Genomic DNA, 20,066 nt, shown 5'->3' with positions numbered 1-20,066 from the left:
CAAAGATTAAAGCTTTTATTGTTTAATTATTACATGAAGCTGCATTAACAACATCCAAACATTGCTGGCCTGCAGGAAAAGCCAATATTTCCTAGTCTCGGGCAGGATGCAAAAAATTAATATCAAACTTTAAAAAACCCAATTCTCTGAGCTAAAACAATGCTAATATTACGCATGCATGGGGATCATATACCACACCAAAAATATACACCTTATTCAACAGATAAGAGCCTTGTTTCACCTATCGTTACCTGTGATATTTTTTAGCTTTTCAGTTTTGACGCTATTTACGCAGAAAGAAGTTATTAATCAAATGAAAGCATGCCCTATAATGATACATGTGAAAATGTTTTATTATACCGTAAGAAGAATTTTTAATTTATTACAGAATCAAGCGCATGTGAGCTAGTCCGAAATATGACATTTTCATGTCTTTTCAATAACGTTTTTGATATTTTATCCTCAAGAAAATAAAATATCAAAATTGTTTTTAAAAAAAAGGGGGGGGGTAAGATATTTCGGACTAATGTGAGCAAGAGCGAACGCAAATTTTGAAACGCATAAAGAAAAACACTCTTTTTTTCTTACTTTCATAATGCATATGTAACAGATGGTAATTTTTTTTTTATTAGAATTAATAAAGAGCACCTGGTTTCATCTATATATAGATTTATTTGCTAAACCGTGTAATAAGCTTAACATGCGCAATTGGAGAAAAAGATGGTGTCAGGTGGTGAATGAATGAAAAATGACAATAACAAACTGTCAACCATCTCAAAAATCCATAAAGCGAAATAGAAAATAAAAGCAGAGCAGTACAAACCCCTAAAAAGATAGAGATGAGATCAGGGAGGAGTGAGCATCCCCTGCCGACCGGTCGCACCCGCCGCGTGTGCTCATTGTAAAGATCGTGAAAAACGGTCGGAAGAAATTGTAGTCAGTTCAGTGTATAAATAATGGTCTAACAAGTGTGAAAAATATATAATTTGAGAGAGAGAGAGAGAGAGAGAGAGAGAGAGAGAGAGAGTTAATGCAAACGACATTAAGAAAGCGATATCCAAAATATTTTTTTTTATAAAAAAAATGTATTTCTGAGAAATTTCAATTATAATTCATGATTATTCATAGAAAGCTATAATTTAATGTTTGGAACATAAATCACTATATCTGTTGTCTTTCCTAAATGTCCCTTCCTGTCGTTTGATTTATTTCCTTCCGTCATAAAAACTACCATTTTTTTTTTGTGCGTGTGCAAAACTACAACATATGCTTTCTAGGGAGTAAAATGTACATTATATATCAACAACAAAAAATCTAATGTATAAATCAAATAAATACTGTTAATGTATATATATGAGCAGTAATTGAATACTTTTGTGTAATGTTTATTCTGTTAAAGGAAAGTTTAATAACATAAATATTTTAAAACCTATATTTTGTTCATTAATATACTCTAAAAAAAAATATAAGTTCAGTTTCAACGAATACAACACATGGTCATTGTCAACCAACTTCTTTTTACATTTAACTATTTAAAATGAATTTATTAGGCAAACTGGCTCTAAATATTGTTATTTTTTCACACTCTGTATTACAGCCACATTGTTACAGGTAAATTGTACTCTCTCTCTCTCTCCTTTCAAAAAGGGGATAGGGTTGTAACTACTGTAGACACAATAATTATTAAATTTAATATAGCTTATCATTGTACGGGAGTAAGCTCTTACTTTGCTTAATATATGATGTCAATTATCGCCCTTCCGTTTTAAATCCATGTCTCGATCATGCGATTTTATTTTATTTTTTCATTATTTTTATATATCAAACTACAAATTAGCTCTTCTAAATACTATTATGTAGGGCAAAAAGGGGACGGTTAATTTGTTATACCTAATTATTATTAGAGAGTCAGGTTTGATGGAGAGAACTAATTTAGGCTATTTTTGCCTGCTGTTCAATCCAGATTCATTTATATATACTTATATGTATATTTTTGAATAAAATATTTCTTAAACTACAACTTCGCATCCAGTCCTTTGCTTGGTTTACAGAACTAAAATTCTGCAAAGAGACAGACTTCTTGTACATTTGTAAAACAGTGTACAAAAGAGAGTAGACTTCTGATTTACATGTGCAGGTTTAACTCAGGAAACATCTCAAAATGTAAAATGGGATTGGATACAAACACACATGCCAATATATTTCCAACCACATACTTCTGTGACAGATATTTTTAAAATTCAAAAAAACAACTCTGAAAACTTTTTATATGAGCTCATTTCTAAAGCCTCAACTACCAGTATTCTTGGAATAATTTCTTATTTATTAAGTATATTCATCTTGAGAGAATGCCATAAAACATCTGAATTTTGAAAAACCGGGTAATCTGCCTGATGAACCCCTATTCTTAAATGCAGAACAATTTTTTTTAAAATTACAATACCTGTTTTTTGTTGACATGCATGATTCATCAATATGTAAAAAAAAAAATTCAACAAATAATTAATCAATTTTATTTCTATGAAATCTCAAAATACAGCACAAATATACCAGGAAATGGAATTCTTCAGTGTTAATAATAATAGGTACAGAGCATCCCCAGTGGTATCTGTTTCAATTAGACTGCAGTTGATATAATCACAAAAATCATATGAGTTATCTTTCATTTTTTAATGACTGTCAATCCTGAATTTTGAGAATGCTCTTTTTCTCCAAATCTTCCATTTCTTTCAGAACATAAGCCACATTATACCTCAGCTGGTGAAATTGTGACACGGGAACCTTAAAATAAAAATAAAACATTAGTTTTAAAGTAGGACACATGTCAAATATGTGACCCAAAACCCTACTGAACAATAACACAGCTGGGTTAAGTATTTTTTCTACTGTCATATCCTGCTTGAAACACCAAAGAAAGCATTTTATTTTTTAAATATAAACCATTTTGCAGTTTATAAGCGTAAACTGCCCCAAGTTAGAATATTTCTTTCAACTTTTCCAGGCATCATAATGAAAAATTTTAAGCATTTGATCACCTTGCACTGATTCACCACTATATTGTATAACTGCATAAGAGTACAGTTCATAATATTAATTGTGTTAATTACTCATCATCTTTAGGCAATCTGTCTACCTGTGTTGCTTTCTTTCATAGTACCTGTACAATCTGGCAAGACAGCTAAAAAAATTTGAATTTGTAAGTGTTCATTGCTCAAGTTACATAAATAAATGCAAGCCAAGGTGAGGGACACATTCCAACTCATATCATTATATAAACTTGGTTATATAGGCCTATATGCTTACTCCAATCATTAAGATGGACATCTGAACCTTTACACTTTTCTACGGAGAACTCTGCCTGAACTCTTATATTTCTTCAATCAGTTTTTTACCACATGCCTCTTTTGAAATATATGAATTGTTATTACCATTTAACCTTTTTAAATGTAAAAATGTTTTAATATTGCTTCTTTTAAAAGTATATGAAAAATATGATTATAATTCATCTATCTGTACTTCAAATGATAATAAACTAGCTGTAACAAGTTTTAAAATTTGATTGTTTCATAAACTTGTTCCAAATCTGTTACATATCTGTTACCAAATATCATGAACCATGCAAAGAGTAAAATGTACTTTCTTCTAGGCCCTTTTATCAGAAATGGGTATAAATAGCACTAACTAAAGCTAAAATGTAGTACATGACCCCGTTTGCCCTTCAAGATTGTGTAAAAGTTTAAACATATACCGGTAATATTAATTATACCTATATCTGTGAGATATATATACATGTATATACATTTATATTCTTTCTCTTTGATGTCAAATATGGGTTCTGGATAAATTCACTGAATATTCTGCAGTGTTCATGGACAATATTTAATAAATTGGAACATTATGTAAAAGCTTACACAACCATTTTATAATCAAATTGTCATAATCCCACCTAGGGGATTACTGTCAGTGCAAATTCTTCAGCTCCATGCACCTAGCTATCTCATTTTCTAACATGATGTGATATAAAGAATCATTCTTTAGTAAATCTTATACAAGTATTGGTATTTATGAAAAAATAATAAACATTTCATGATTTGTCTGTAAAGAGACACGTCAGAGGATGCATGGGGGTTATAGGTAAATTACAGAAGAAGATGGATGAATAAGGCAAGTAAACTGCCTATATGGGGATAGATAAGATACTGTAAAATTAAAATTTGGAGAAATCTCATAATTTCTTTCTAAGTTATTGAAAACAATGTATATTTACCATAACATCGATTTATAACCTTTAAATATGTTGAATATTTAGAATAGGTTGATTTAAACTGGCGTATGCGTGTCAAAACCTCCAAATAGTGTCATTTTTAAACCTTCAATGCCTTTTCTTTTATAGAGTGGGTCTGGAATCCATATTTTTGTCATAGTCTATATAAGGTTTAAAGGAAATCAAACCGATTTCAATCAACAAAATTGTGGAGAATAGACCCATATACTTTAAAAATGTCATTTTGTATCCCAACAATTGAACCTTTTAGAGAAATACTACAGCAAAACTCGAATATAACGAACACGGATATAGCGAATTTACAGCTATAACGAATTATTATTCATGTCCCGGCAAATTTCTTATATAAACCTATAGAAAATTGATGTATATAACGAACACGGCTATAACGAATTTACGGCTATAACGAAGTAATTTGAAGACCCCCGCTGGCAAAATTTTAACGTATTTTATCATTTTTATAACGAATTTTTTCCATTTCAAATTTCAGTGAAGAAACATGCAATTTTAAGATGCATATATAAAATACTAAAATTCAAATAGTATACGGAATTTTTAAAAAAATTGAAATGAAATGGTTATAATTACATTTTTTTAAATGACGGTAATATAATTTTATAACTTACGATAGTTTAGAAAACTGTTAGCCGTAAAAACCCTTAATTATTTTATAACGAATTCGCTATAATATATTTTACGAATTCGTTATAAACGTATAGCGAATTACGGCTATAACGAAGTTTTTTCTATGGTCCCTTGAAATTCGTTATAAACGAGTTTTGCTGTACAAGTCCGTAAATTCGTGGTTGAAGGTGCATTTAGCATTGAACAATGAAGTTTGTTGTGACTGAAATGGCTCACTGGCTAAAGCACCAGACTTTAGGTAACATTATAGAGCTATAGGGTTTTTAGGTTGTGGGTTCGATACCACCAAAACTTAAGAATTCATTTTTTATTTCTTATCGTTTGTTAAAATATTCAAAACTGAATATAGTTAGAAATTGTGCTTTTGTAAATTTGTAATATTACATCATCTAGTATATTTGGTTGGCAAAAAAATAATTTGAAATTGTTTTTTTACGACAAAACCAAATGGGCATTTTCACTATCTTGTTCCCCCATCTTCTTTGCTGAGTTATGATTCAATTGGTTCAGTGAAGGAAGTCATCAAATGTAAATGTCATCTGGTAATAACTTTATACAATGAATTATAATAAGGAAAAAACATCTATTTTAAGAAGTGTATCTTAGTACGTATGTAATTGTTGTATTCTATAACGAGATACAATGCCTAAAAGAAGAGGACAATCTATATTTGTGTTGAATTGCTTTTGACACATGATAGTTTCAATTGATTTCATGAATACCTAAAATTATATCATCAAGGCAATACTTAGACAACAACCTCTCTACCTCAGCATTCATGGCCAATCACAAACCTATGAAACACTGCCTAAAATTATAAAGAAATTTCAACCAACGTTGACAAATTCTAACTAATAATATGGAGATCTTTTTTATATATTTTTTTTCATTTTGGCAGCCATACACAGCGTACTTGTTGAAATAAATACAAGCATCACAAAATGTCATCATTATGGTATCAGAAGTTGTACCCTGGAGAAGTGCTACCCAGTAGATGTCTACCCATATGTTAAAATACAGGTTCTCTTCGAGAACTCATTCCCAGGGAGTTCTCTCATCTTCCCAAATCAAGGGTTTCTGATCCACACCTTTCCTCACAAATGGGGAGCGAAGTAGACCAAAAACACTTGGCCAGCGAAGATGCAGTTCTCTGAGAGAACCCACATCCCAGAGGTCTTAAGATTTATTTTGAAACTTATATCATACATAGCAATGATAGCAAGTTTTTGACTATACTTTACTTAAAATGATATTAAATTTACAAAGAACAGGTATCCTCTTGGCAATTTAACAAACCGGCAATTAACAGTGATTATTTAATTGTTCAGTTTCAATCGATTGAGTTATAAAATGACTGATTAGATACATGACTAACTGATTCACTGACTGACTGATTGAATGCATGACTCATTGACGGACTGACAGACCATTCAAATACAATTATACGTACACCCTCTGTAGCTTGTTTCATGAGATATAAAGACAGTTAAAAACAAAATAACTGATTTGACTACATGGGCACATCATTGCCATTGACAGAATATCTGAGTCAAGTGAAAGGGGTCTTTTTTGATAAAATCTAATTTTGGAACAAATTTTGTAAATTACAATGATCAATAATCATAACAATGTAGAATGAAATTTTTTTTTAGAAATGAAATCTGGTCCAATGTATATTTCAAAACATCATGTTTACCATTTCCTTTGTCTTGTTTTCAAATAAAATCTGATAAATAAATTTATTTATCAGATTGATTAAAACATATACATAATATTATGTACAGTAAGTATTTTGTAGTACCGGTATTTTTAATACAGTCCTGTAAATAGTTTTTATTTGTTACAAAACTGAATATTTTGATACAGGTAAAGGTTTCATAAGACCAAGTCGGATCAATAATAATTAATCATCAATCTTTTTTTTTTTTTACATAACTTTTTCTATACAGTTTGCTAGATGTTATTTAACATATAACGCTGTCTTGTTTACCAATGTGTGTGGCTTATCATTATATGATAGTCTGAAAAACAGGTAATTTCTACCAGTGTATAACACATCTGCCACAGTTGTTGTGTAAGAGGCATTCTTAATGTCACTGAGTGGTAAAAAGGGCTAATTGTATACATCAATGATAAAAGTCAATTTGTCTAAAAAAAACAAACAATCCAATTGATACTGTAGTCTTGGATTTAAACAACTTTATTTATTTACCAAAGCCCCCCCCCCCCCCCTCCCCAATTGCAAATCATGTGCTTATTTCAACCCCAACAATTAAGATTTTCTGACCACATTGGCTTCAAAAAATGGATATCTATAAAAAAAAAACACCAAAAAAACCCCAAAACCAGGTATTGATTTAAGTAATAGAATATCAAATAAAAGCTATAGGTGAGAGACAGAGTTAGAATTAACTTAAAAAATGGTAGACTTCTGAGAAAACGGATAGAGTTAACATGTTTGACTTTTATACTGTTTATTCTTGCACAAGTGGCTGTTCTTAATGTTTCCTGGAAAAAAGCCTACATGAAAATGTCCAATTTTGATAAAAATATACTAGACTGTTATCATATATCATGCAGAAAGTAAATAACAGACGATAAAAAATTATTAAGTGCTCAATGTCAAATTTATAATTGGAATACTTGAAATTGCATAACAGAATTGAATTAAGGTATTCAATGTATAATGAAGGGATATTGAACAATTCTGAATCATTTTAAACTAGTTAAATATGTTTTACTATATAACTATGAAAGTGAAAAGAATCAAATTCACATGACAGACAACATATAAGGAGCTGGTCATTTTGCACCTTAAGATTTTTTAAAGAGTTATCTCCCCTGGATGAAAAAAAGAAAGTTTTAATTTCGTTAAAATATCTGCGTTAAATGATTAATTTTATTTCATATATTAATAAAGAGACAGTTTATGCATGTATTAACCAAAAGAGTTTTACAAATTATAAATTACTTTTTACAACATCTTAATATTAAAACTTATGTTGCCCATAGACTTCAATGCAAAATTCAAGGTGTAATTGGTTGGACCATAATCAAAATTTTGAAAATTCCTTTGGTAGAGTATTTTTATTTGATAACACCTTCAAAATGATATCATGATTAGGAATTAGGTACAAAATGTGGTCGTTATACACCGAACACTTTAAGGTAATTGTTCACCTGCATATTATCACTATCTAGAACCCTTGCCCCATTTAGCGCTCTCATGGTTATTCTCATTTGTCCATTAATGAAGTAGTCCCTCCCTTTCATTATATCTTTTAACAAATAATGCAGTACAATTATTTATTGATTTATTTATTGATTTATTTAAAGGATATTAATGAATGTTTTAATTAATATTTGGGAACTCTGGGATCCTCCTAATAAAGTATACACAAAATAAACAATAGTTAAGGCCATTTTTGCATGTTTTATATTTTATCTCCTAAATATTAATAAGAAGATCTCTGTATAAAGAAAGGGAAATGCTCAAATATTTGGATTTTGTTTTTCTTTAAAGTTTTAACCTAAATATTAACATTTGCAAATACGTGTATGTTTTCTTTTATGAACCGACCTAAAGAATATTGAAAAAGTTCAATTCTGTATGAACTTTTTCATTAGGTCACATTGATCATAGCATGCACTAATCGCTTCGATTAAACAATGAAATCTAATTTTAACAATTTTGAACAACTTGCCTTTTTCAAATGTAAATATAAGTTATAAACTTGGTTGGTACGTGATCAAATCTTCTGAAAAACCCGGCCTTTGGGGCTTAAGGTTTGATCATGTGACCAACCAAGTTCACATCCCTGTGAACTTTTGAACTTGCTGTTTATATCTTAAATAATTTAAGGAAGATCTGATGGTTAATTTGTTAGCCACCCAGCCTCCTTAAAACATTTTTGTTTTTAATCCTTTGTTCTATTTGGTCTTTATACAAGATTAAATTAAAAAACAATCCAATAAGTTACATGTAGCGGTATGTGTCCATGATTCTTAAAAACAATGGATAGAAAAGCAGGTTTGTAAAAAGACAGTAAGTAAAAACTCATTATAATACTTATGGATGGCTACATGTAAGTTGAAAACAAGAATAAAGACATTATATTTGCCAATAAAGAAACAAATTTAATGTTTAACACCTTGAGAATGACACAGTTAGCAAGATACAGCAGAGAATCTACTCCATTTTTCAGAATCAAGAATCAAAATTCATCTACTTGATCATATTAATAATCTGTAACCCCAATTCACATCACATTTGATCAGAATGTAGATTAAGACAAATGTTACTGCACTGTGTAGAACCCACAATCTTAATATAACTAAAAGTTAATTCTGGATCATCTGAACAACATTCTTTCTATAAATAATTCATAAATTTAAACCTTGACCTTAAACTTCCTCCGAACCCTTGAAAAATTTCTGCATCCAAGACTGTCAATGCATTTTTTGTTTTGGTTGGCTTAGCATAAGTAATCATTTTATTTTATCAAAGATTCTGTTGGTCATATTAAAAGTGAAAGAAGGTATTAATCTTGGCCCTTTGGGCCTTGATCAGTTCTTTCTCTACATAACAAAATTGACAGTTTTCGGCTTATATCTTTTATATAAAGGTTTGAAGAACACATATTTGAATACCAAATGACAAATCCCTCAAAACCTACAAACCATACCCCCTTACAGAAAGAAAACTAATGCTTAAAATTTTACCTCAAATGAGTGTATCTTTCCATTGCTAAGCTTCATTTCCATCAATATCGTAGGTTCTAAAACTCTATTCAAAACACTGAAAGAAAGGTACAGTATGATATGTCAATAGCAAGAAGATAATCATACACAAATAAAATGTCTTAAAGCTAGAATTAATTTGTTCAATTAATGCTCAAACCAAAGAAATTTTCTCTTCTAGCAGCATTTGAACAGGTCACTTTATGGACCAGTCATGATTACTACCAGAAAGGAACTTACGACTTAGTACGACAAAATAAATGAATGCTAATTAATCCCTAACTAATCCCTAACTAATCAATGCTTTATTCGAATGGCTGTAAAATTTATTATGGAAAATAAAATAGTTGTAAATAAATGGTTTTAGTATAAAAAAAAAAGACCATTCTATGAGACTGAAAACATTTACGACTTTGTCGTAAGTTCTTTTGTAAATGCAGTCCAGGTATGTACTTTGGTGAGACATGCAAACACTAACAATTTGATATTTGCACTTGAAGGCCATTCTGGCTAGTGCATGTGAACGTAAAATATATCCAAAATCTCATTTTGTAATTTGGTTGTGACTTACATGTGTAAATCAAAACTTAGTATATGACAGATCATGTGATTGTCCCGACGGTTTTGTCACAAGACAGTTAAATAAGACTTATTTTGCATATTCAGCACAAGCTTAATCAGACACATTGGCACATCTGCACTTTCAGTGTCGTGTTTTATGTAACACACATGAAATATTGTACATCCATGTACTTCATGTAATAAGATGTCTCAATCTAACTCAAAACATAGAATGCATCAATAAATAGATACCTAAGAGTCACATATTTCATTTGTAGTAAATATCATTAGTGAGAGGTTATGTCTTCATAATGTCTTTGGCATTAAATTTTAATACAAAACTTTTTCTGTTTCAGTATTCTTTGTTAATGACATGCATCTGAATTATAAAAGACAAGAAATTTGATATATTTAATTAGTGGGCACCTTTATTAGAATACCCAGGCACATATCCATATTTAGTAAAATTCTTTTAATGAAAGTTTAAATCCTGATTAATGACCTTTTTTATTCCAGAGAAAATTTTCGAAGTTTTTTTGTCTTAAGAATATTAAATTACGTCCAATTGTTCATGTGTTCTTGAAACCATGACCACATCTCACTGAAAGAAAGAATACATTCAAAAGTATGGGGAAAATAATTATAGTCCCTCAAGGAGGCACTCAGTGCACTGGTTATGACAAACACGCCACTCTCTCGCCTCTAGACAATTATTAACTATTAAATGAAAAAGTCAAGGTTCACGTCCTCTTTATAACATTGAATAACTAGAAATAATGAAACAACTAGCTAGTTATCTGTGAAATGTAAAATAATCAAGAGGAATTAACTGCATGAACAAAATGCCAGGGTACATTAACATTACTAATTTATCTTTGAATTTATTCTATAATAAATCCTCTTATATTTTTCTCCATATCCTCAAAATGTTCGCTAATTTCACAATTTCATATTTGTATCTACCAAGTATGATTATTTCTAACAGAAACTTAGGCCACACAAATTTGATTTCTTGGTCTTCGGAGTCTAGGCGAAAAAATATTGGGGTGAGAGGGCAATTTAATCATTTAAAATTAAACAAGAGAAAAGCTGTCAATGTGACAGCGAACCTGGGTTTTTTTTTGTGTGAACAGTATTCATAATCCATTTGTCAACCCTGAATCGATAAACACAACCCATCCAGAGAAATGTAATAGTCTGTGTAAAAATGACTAAATTCAACAGCTGGTATTTATTTTTAAAACTATCAAAAACCAAAATCCAAGTACTATGAACAGCTCTGATATATGTACAATTGATCTGCAAAACAACAACTTGCTATCTTGAAAACTGTAGGAGGAGTAATCCGTACAATAGGGGTACCCTATTTGCTATATTCTGCAAGAAAAGCTGGTATTTTTTCAAAAACTACCAAAAATTAAAATTGAGGTAATATGCAGAACTATGATTTATGTACAATTGATCTGCAAAACAACAACTTCCTATCTTGAAAACTGTAGGAGAAGTTTATTTGCGAAAGTTACACGTTTCTTCCAAAGGTTACACATTTATTTCAAAACTTAGGCATTCATTCGTGAAATTTACGCATTTATTTGAGAACAAATATTTTTTACCTACGAAAATGAGTTCAATTGACTTTGAATTTGTATCATAACAAAATAAAAGAACCAAAATATGTAGCAAGAAATGGAATGAAAATTTCCGGGTGCAGGATTTATTTTTTAATATTACTTTTTGAAAGCCCATAGACACATGCGTACGAATCTGGCTACCAAGAAAACAAATTGGTGTAGCCTTACTGTTAATTCATAGCTCTTTCGAAACTAACAGGATTGAAATCTACATGGCCTGCTTATCGGTTAGTCAAAACCTACAGAAAAATCATGGTCTGCATGAAATAATCATGATGATGTCAGACTCAAATTTCCATTGTAGACAAATATTGGTTGTTTCTTTAAGCTAACGTACTGATGTACATTAACAGTATTTAGTGAATTTTACTTGCTTTTTACAACCAATTTATTAATTTATCAAAAGAAAGATGTAAATATAAACAATTAGATAATTTCTTTTATGATTCATGCGGGTTAAGAAGGTAGCGATCATTGCAGAAAAAATACATAACCCAAGTTAACGGAGGTTATATATTTTTTCTGCAATGTTGCCACCTTCATATGGCTTCATATCCTGTACGAATCATCAAAGAAAGCATTTAATGTTTAATTGATGGTCCTGGCCCTTTAAAAAATGGGTTCATTAGCCCCTTGATAAATTAGTAGAGGTCCTATAAAGTAGTTTTTGTTACAATGTTCTTAAACCCAAAACACTACAAGAGAATGTATTTTCATCATTAAATCAAAATTTAAATTAATTGCTGGAAAACTTAAAAGAATACTTGCATTTATACAGATTTATACAGATAAACATCATTTAAGAGCATACAATGCATTGAGTTGTAGGTTTACACATTCATTACTTTTTACCTGGTAGATATGGCAACATCAACTCTCCATTTTAGTTGATCCAGCTTTGGTAATCGGGGTCGACTGTCTAAGATCTCATTTTCAATACGAGGTCTCCTGAAAGAAGAATAAAGAAGACTACTGTTATTCTGGTTTGAACACCACATGTTTATCTTTAAACAGTCACAGGCAGCATTTTACAAAATAACCTAAAATCTCAACTTCAATAACTTATGACCAAATTCATTGATGTTCACTTTAATAAAATCATAAAATAAAATTTTTGTAGAGTGCCCCATCATTTCTGTATACAAAGTTAACAACTTGAAGCCCAAAAGCACATGTTTATTATATTTATGTCACAATGCAACCTATACCCTGTCCAAAGTTTCTGCTTCCACTGCTTTTTGCTCAATAACTTGAAATAGCCATCTATAAATACCTTTGTACCCAAAGTATCATTTATCCACTAGAATAACAAAAGTCCAATATTTCTGTTTTGAAATGCCCCTCTACTGCTTCAGGTCTCGAGTACACAACCAAAATAGAAAGTCTACAGGATTTTGCATTGCAAACAATTTGAAAAGTACCCAAATGACAACGTTGAAAAATTGTATGAGCATTTCCGAATGGAAAAAAGATATAAACATTTTCCATTATAAATCTCCATAAGAAATTTGTTTTCATTCATTTTGCATACTACATTATTTGCAGTCCTTTATCAAGTTTGTAGCTTTAGTACTTTTTTGCATTACTCCCACACAGGATATGCACCACTTGTAGAATGTTTACTTGATGTATAAACACACAATAGCTTTTCCAGATCAAAGGTTTTTGGTTTCTTTATTTACCAATTTCTCTATTGTCTATAACCCTTGGCAAGCCTTGCATTCAAGTTGCATTCAAATTTGCTCCTTCACACTTTTGTAAAGAAAATCTCACCAATCACATTTGCTCTTAAAAAATATATTTAGCATGTTCTCATAGCATGATCTTTGTTTTGTTATGAAGTTGTTACAATGTACCTTCATAAATTAAAGAGTTTTGTTTTTTATTTGGTGAATTCAAAATAATAATTATGTGTGAAAAAAGGAAAAGTTCAAATTCATTTTTATGGCCGCATGGTCAGTTAGTTTTTATCCTACGAGTTTCTGTCAATACAATTTCTCTCAAGCCATAAAGGTTTCAGACTTCTATTAATACATTTTGTTAAAGATTGCAATTGGTACTCCACTCTCTGTGTGTATTCATAAACACTTTAAACCCTGGACAAAAAAAAAAACAAATAAAGATGCAGTACTTGTTCTTTCAGTAACTGGGTAACTTAAGTTGCATTACAAGAGAATAATAAAAGTGTTTTTGTTTTTGAAAATTGTTACAGTTAATTTAAATTATTATTATTGTACCTTACATAAATCATATTCATAACATGTTATGAAAACTATTTAATAAAGGAATGCAATATATAGCTGACAAAAGTGTATAATTTACATCAATAAATGGGAAAGGTTATATATTTCATAACAACGTCTGTATTTTTTTTGCTTAATCATTGTTAATACTGTAATATTAAACAGCTTTTGTAAACACATAGGATATTGCCAGCTTATTTGATAATGTCACAGACCTGCCAGTTTTATAAACAACTTTATTGCTTGTTAGGGCCCCACTCTGTGGTGTCTTATGTCATACTTTACCCACAGAGTACCTTTGAATTACGGGTTTGCAGTGGCATTGAACCAAGATTCTAAATACATGTACAATGTATAAGGTTAAAATGACATGATCATGATTTATTTTTCCATTTTACAATGCCTAACTAAGATACTAGAATTTCAAATGGTACAATACATCAGCTGAAATCAAAATTGAGATACATACCCAGTAACTCACAAACCCCTTGTTATAAAAACAAAGATCGTGACAGGTTTACTAACATTACAAAGAAATATGAGCTCTGTTTCTCACTTCTAACTTGACAATGGAAAAATTAGATATACTTCAGTTAAGGAGTCTCGGGGGAGAATGTTTCAAACATACGATTTCCTTTAATTTTTTTACAGTGAAATGCCAACTTATGAGAAAACTATGTGCAAAATGTAAAGTAAATTGACCGGATAGTTTATCTGTTTGCCGCGCTCAAATTTTGGTCGAATGTCCGATTCATCATCGACATTCTATATAGGATTATATAGGAAAATGAAAGTTTCCATTTTCAATTTCATATTTAAAAAATTACAAACATACGATTTTCTTTTAATTTTCAGCGATGAAAGGTTATCATATAAGTAAACTTTTTGCCAAATTAAAACGAAATTGAACGGATGGTTTTAATGCTATCCGCCCTCATAGTTTTATTCTATAAACGTGCTGTGCCAGCCATTTTACATATAAAAATGTATAAAAAAAAAAGATGTTTACAAATCAAATTCAATTTTTTTGTAGTAGAAAAAAAATACCTTTCCACTCACACAGAACGTAGAAGGATCGCGTATATGTTTTTATTTTGCAAATTATAGTTTTGATTTTAATTATTGACGCTGCAATAGAAAGTGCACGACGTTTATTTTTGTCAATTGTTACGTCAGAGTATCAACTGACGTCATCGTAAGACGTTGATTCCGACAACAATAACGTCGATTTTGAAGAAGCGGCGAGATGATTAAAATACTTCTGACATTATTCTAACGATTCTTTACACTAAATATAATTTTTTGATAAGTCATTTTTTTAACATAAAAACGTTACATGATAACCTGTATATTTGAACATTTTACTTTACATTTGCGTTTTACGACAGTAACGCGCAATACCCTGCGCAGAGGGCGCAAAATTTTAAACCCGCTACCCACCTTAAGCATTAATAATGGAAATGTAATACAGAACAAAAAACCTGCAACCACATACTGTGGAATCATTTAATTTCGTGGGGGCCAATTTTCGTGGATTGTGGGTTTTTTGCTTGTTCGTGAGGATCTAATCTGTTGTGGATGAGTCAGTTTTCAGTTTCAGTAGGTAAACCAAACCTTTTATAATTACTTTTCATTGAGGATTTAAATTCGCAGGCGAGAGCTACCCACGAATACCACGAAAATTGAGCCACCACGAATTCTAATGATTCCACAGTAAACGAAATACTTAGTCGACATGGTTTTACTTGTTCCTATTTACTCAAATACTAGTCTTTGTATTTCAATACCCAGACCTTCCATTGGGTGCTCATTTTACTGGCTAATCATTAACATTCCTACTAATTAAAAGCTTCAATATATATGCATATCATATTTTGTTATACTTTCATGTTAAATACTGAAATCTGATTGGTTAAGACGCAGTTAATAATATTTACTATTACCCTCAGCGTTAGCAACGCACTTGGCAACGGGTAACATTAAAAAATGTTACATGCGCGAAAGTTATGCGCGTACGGTTCGCTGTAGAATTCACGTTATTCCTATATAAAAGCAGTAAAATTTTCTTAAAAATTTTAAAAAAGACATTCAGTATAACAAAATAAATAGTGCCTGTTTGGGAGGATAACAGTTGAAATTGACACCCCTCGAAAACCATTGTCAACCGACGCGAAGCGGAGGTTGACAATGGTTTTCTCGGGGTGTCAATTTCAACTGTTACCCTCCCAAACAGGCACTATTTATATATTAGTAGCCTTTGTAGTTAAGAGGTTTTTGTCATTGGACATTATAAATCCATTTCTATCAAGTATTTTGATTGCCTTGGGATAAGACCCGTACATCAAAGGAATATGTTACATCAATTTCAAAGAAATGACATCACAGGATGCCCAAATATTTGGTAGCACAAAGAAGGGGAGAGTTGGGTTTTTTCTTCAGACCTTTGGGTTGACCCCATAAATGGAAACAGCTCTATCCACTTTATGTAAAGTGTGGATTGGTCTATAATTATACATGTACCTGCATCACACCATTTATAAGTATTAATAATATGCTAGCTCCTACAGATATGTTCTACTCAGCAGCCATCCTCTCCTTAAGCATATACATGTATAATACTTTTGGTTGCTTGTGTTTTAAGGATTATGAGTTGGTTTGTCATTAATAATTACAGTTAACTGGTCAGGTGTGAAAAGAAAAGACATCCCTTTCATTTTCTATACTACTAAAGGTGCAAGACTTTCAATTTGATTAAAATATTTATTTTAAATTTTTGAATATTGATATTTCAATGCCCAAAAAACTTAATTAGTTTAAGTGTGACCAACAGCCAAACAGTAGATCATCTGTGATATCTTATATATAAGATCTTAATATAAACGATCATGTATGTATTGATGCAAGGGGAATAAACCTCAAATCTTGTTTAAGGAGTTATCCTACCTTGCTCCAAATACAACACTTGCTATATCTTCTTGGAATTCAGCTGGTATTCTGAAAATAAAAAGAAGAAAGAGCTCTCACTATTTTCAAGCAAGCTTGTGGTAACATGCGTGGGATAGTGCATGCGTAACTTTGTCAATATGTGCATATACATGAATTATTCTCACTGATCTACATTTCACAAGATGAATCAAAGCTATCTTTACCATTAAAGTTATTATGGTACCTTTGTGCTGAGAGAGAGAGAGAGAGAGAGAGAGAGAGAGAGAGAGAGAGAGAGAGAGAGAGAGAGAGAGAATCAATATCTGAAATCTGAACCATATGCCTTTAATATTGTTAATATAACTGATGAATTAAGCTGCAAGGATTATGACAAAACCTGACCATGCTTTAAGTATTTCCAATATCATAAATATAAACATTATTTTTAACATGAATGATTCAATCTTAATTGCCAATTTTGGTTTTATAAAATAGGACTTACTGAAGTTCATTCATATCCTCTTTGAACATCTGCAATTAAAAGAAATGGAGATGTAAATGAATGAAAATAAAATTTTAATTTATGTAATTTTAAAACAATTCTAAATAGTTTCATAACTGTATGAAGAATTACAAGTTATTGAACAAACTTTTGTTATCAGACACACATTAGGTTTTATGGGATAAAATTTTTAAAAGACCGTCATATTTGAATCATATGTAAAAATATCAAACAATTGAATATCTCATGTACATGTTTCAGTTTATTAGACTAATTAAGTGGGCAGTCATTATAGTTTTGATTCTTTGCAGTTTTAAAGTTACAGCACATTAAACTACATACAAATTATTTTTCTTCTGTTGAGCAAATGCTACAATAAAAGTGGAAGAATATTTATGAAAACATTGACCACTTAAAAAAATAACATATTTTTAGGCCAAATTTAGACATTTGGCATCAAACTTCTAAATTATTTCAATTTAGTTATATCATAACTTTTCTGCAAATGTTATCCACAGTTGAAGCTTCAGATGATGTTACTAACAACTTAACAGCATTAACAAAATATATGTGGTTTTCCTCCCTTATGAAAACTCACCTATCTGGGTTCTTACCTCTGGTTTTAGAGATGTAAGGGGTAGTCTAATTGCACGTCTCAGCAGGGAGAATAATCCCGAGTATATGACAGTGAGAGTATCCTCAGTCAGAGTTTCACTGCTAATTTTTTTAAATTGTTCAGGACTCACTGGTTTGCCTTCCATGGATGATACAATCACTGAAAATTACCCCGATATTTAAAGAGTTATATTTTAAAAACATCTATAAACATGTATATGTCAGTTTTTGTGATTGAACACTAGATTAAAACTTGTTTAAAAACTTTATTGATGACGCCTTATCTGTGACATAAGGTGAACAGTAACTGCTTACTAGAACAGATAATGATAAAAATAGGAATTCAATTAAATCTTAGATTTGGGCTAGGATGTCTTTGTGAAGAGGTAAGTCTTTTTGAACAATATTATCCCAGAGTGATGAAACTGGTACCATACATGGACAAACTTAATCCGACTAATTTTACTAACACATGCTTACACTGACATAACTACTTAATACAAAAGAAATGTATTTTATATATTATTGATATGCTTTGCATCAAAAGAATTTTTAAAAAAAGAATCAATTAGATTTCTCTCCTTACTGATCTTAGAGTTAGATGAAAGCTTTATATCAGGTCCAGTACAATCTCCAGATTTAGCTATATAGCTTGAATAAGCTAAATAGCTTTATTAAGCTATTCAGATTAGCTTCATTTAGCTATTTTGTCAAACATTTTTCTTAAATTTGTAATTTTATCAGTATGTATAAAAAATTGCACTTTAGTTCAGTGATAGTTTTTAACTTTGAACCGTTCTGTGAACAGTGCATGTAAAGATTACTCATCAATTTGCGTCTCCTTAAGAGACTTTGCACTAAAAGTTTCGGGCAACTGATTCATGACCACACAGTTACTTCTTGAATGAAATATAAAGGAGGTCAGTTATGGTAAACAAGATAATCATGATAATTGATTGGTATTAGTTTATCACAATGAGAAGAAATCATACTTATCCATGCCTCATTACACACAAAATGGTAAACAGTTACCCAAACAATGGAAATATATTTTTTGCTTATAAGTGTTTAAAAGCGGCAGTGTTAAAACTATCTTTAATTGTGGTCAAGTTTATTATGGTCAGTTGTGCAAATATGAGTAGCAAGTTAATTGCGATTTTTTGTTCATTTCTTAAAATAAATATTTTCTTCAAAAACTGCACATAAATAGCTTTATCAAGCTATTTTGAATTGCTTAATAAAGCTATTTAGCTTATTCAAGCTAAATCTGGAGATTGTACTGGACCTGTATATTGAATGATGTGTTGTTCATTTAATCGACTTGAAAAATATTCAAATAAAACACTTGCATTGCAAAATTTTCCCGACTGTTTGTTTGTCACATTTTGACAATGGTTTGATGAGGATGCTGATCTCTGGTGGCACTCGACCTCCGAAAAAAGGGGTCCTATCCGAGTGGACACTCCCACCTGAACCGGTCACTTGTATAATTGACATTCTCACTTGCTTGATTGCTGCCAACTCAGTCTACCATATTTGAAATTGCTGTGATAAAAGCATGGACAAAGTCAATAGAAAAATATGCAGACACAATGTTTTGCAACGGAAAGTCACTGCTAAAAAGGAGTCCTGGTCAGCTGCCTCCTGTACCGGAAGTAAACAAATTGGGTAGTAAGGTAAGTCGTACGATTTATTTTCGCAGATATTTTACATGTGCTCGGAATAGTATACTTGAACGCAAAATATGGAACAAAAATTATCCCACCCTTATTTTCAAATGTAAAATAATAGGTAAATGTGTGTTTTTCTGCATATCACGATATCTGGAACAGTAATTGTATCACATATTATATATTATATCACATATCGTATTTATAACAAAAAAATTATTTCTATATAAATTATTAATTCGATTAGCG

At 30.8% G+C, this 20,066-nt stretch overlaps 1 protein-coding gene across 1 annotated transcript; it reads right to left on the bottom strand.

The window, feature by feature from the left end:
• Nucleotides 1–2,497: 2,497 nt before the first annotated feature.
• Nucleotides 2,498–19,817, bottom strand: LOC128155695 (COMM domain-containing protein 5-like). Its single transcript, XM_052817530.1, has 7 exons — nt 19,497–19,817; nt 18,147–18,307; nt 17,533–17,561; nt 17,049–17,099; nt 12,715–12,810; nt 9,653–9,728; nt 2,498–2,781 (listed from the first exon to the last, which is right to left on the bottom strand). Exons 1-7 carry the CDS (start codon nt 19,642–19,644, stop codon nt 2,680–2,682), a joined length of 663 nt encoding a protein of 220 aa, XP_052673490.1. The 5' UTR covers nt 19,645–19,817; the 3' UTR covers nt 2,498–2,679.
• Nucleotides 19,818–20,066: the final 249 nt, after the last annotated feature.

Source organism: Crassostrea angulata, chromosome 7 (genome assembly GCF_025612915.1).
Source record: "Crassostrea angulata isolate pt1a10 chromosome 7, ASM2561291v2, whole genome shotgun sequence".
NCBI classification, from domain to species: Eukaryota; Metazoa; Mollusca; class Bivalvia; order Ostreida; family Ostreidae; genus Magallana; species Magallana angulata.
This window is presented reverse-complemented; position numbering and strand designations above follow the sequence as displayed.

Bases quoted from the DNA above. Each gene is read 5' to 3' on its own strand.
- LOC128155695 (XM_052817530.1), bottom strand. From the start codon at position 19,644: ATGTCAATTATACAAGTGACCGGTTCAGGTGGGAGTGTCCACTCGGAT. The intron at 18,308-19,496 runs GCAAGTGTTTTA...GGTAATTTTCAG, and splicing joins AGTCGGGAAAATTTTGCAAT to TGATTGTATCATCCATGGAA. The intron at 9,729-12,714 runs GTAAAAAGTAAT...CCTTTCTTTCAG, and splicing joins GATGTTGCCATATCTACCAG to TGTTTTGAATAGAGTTTTAG.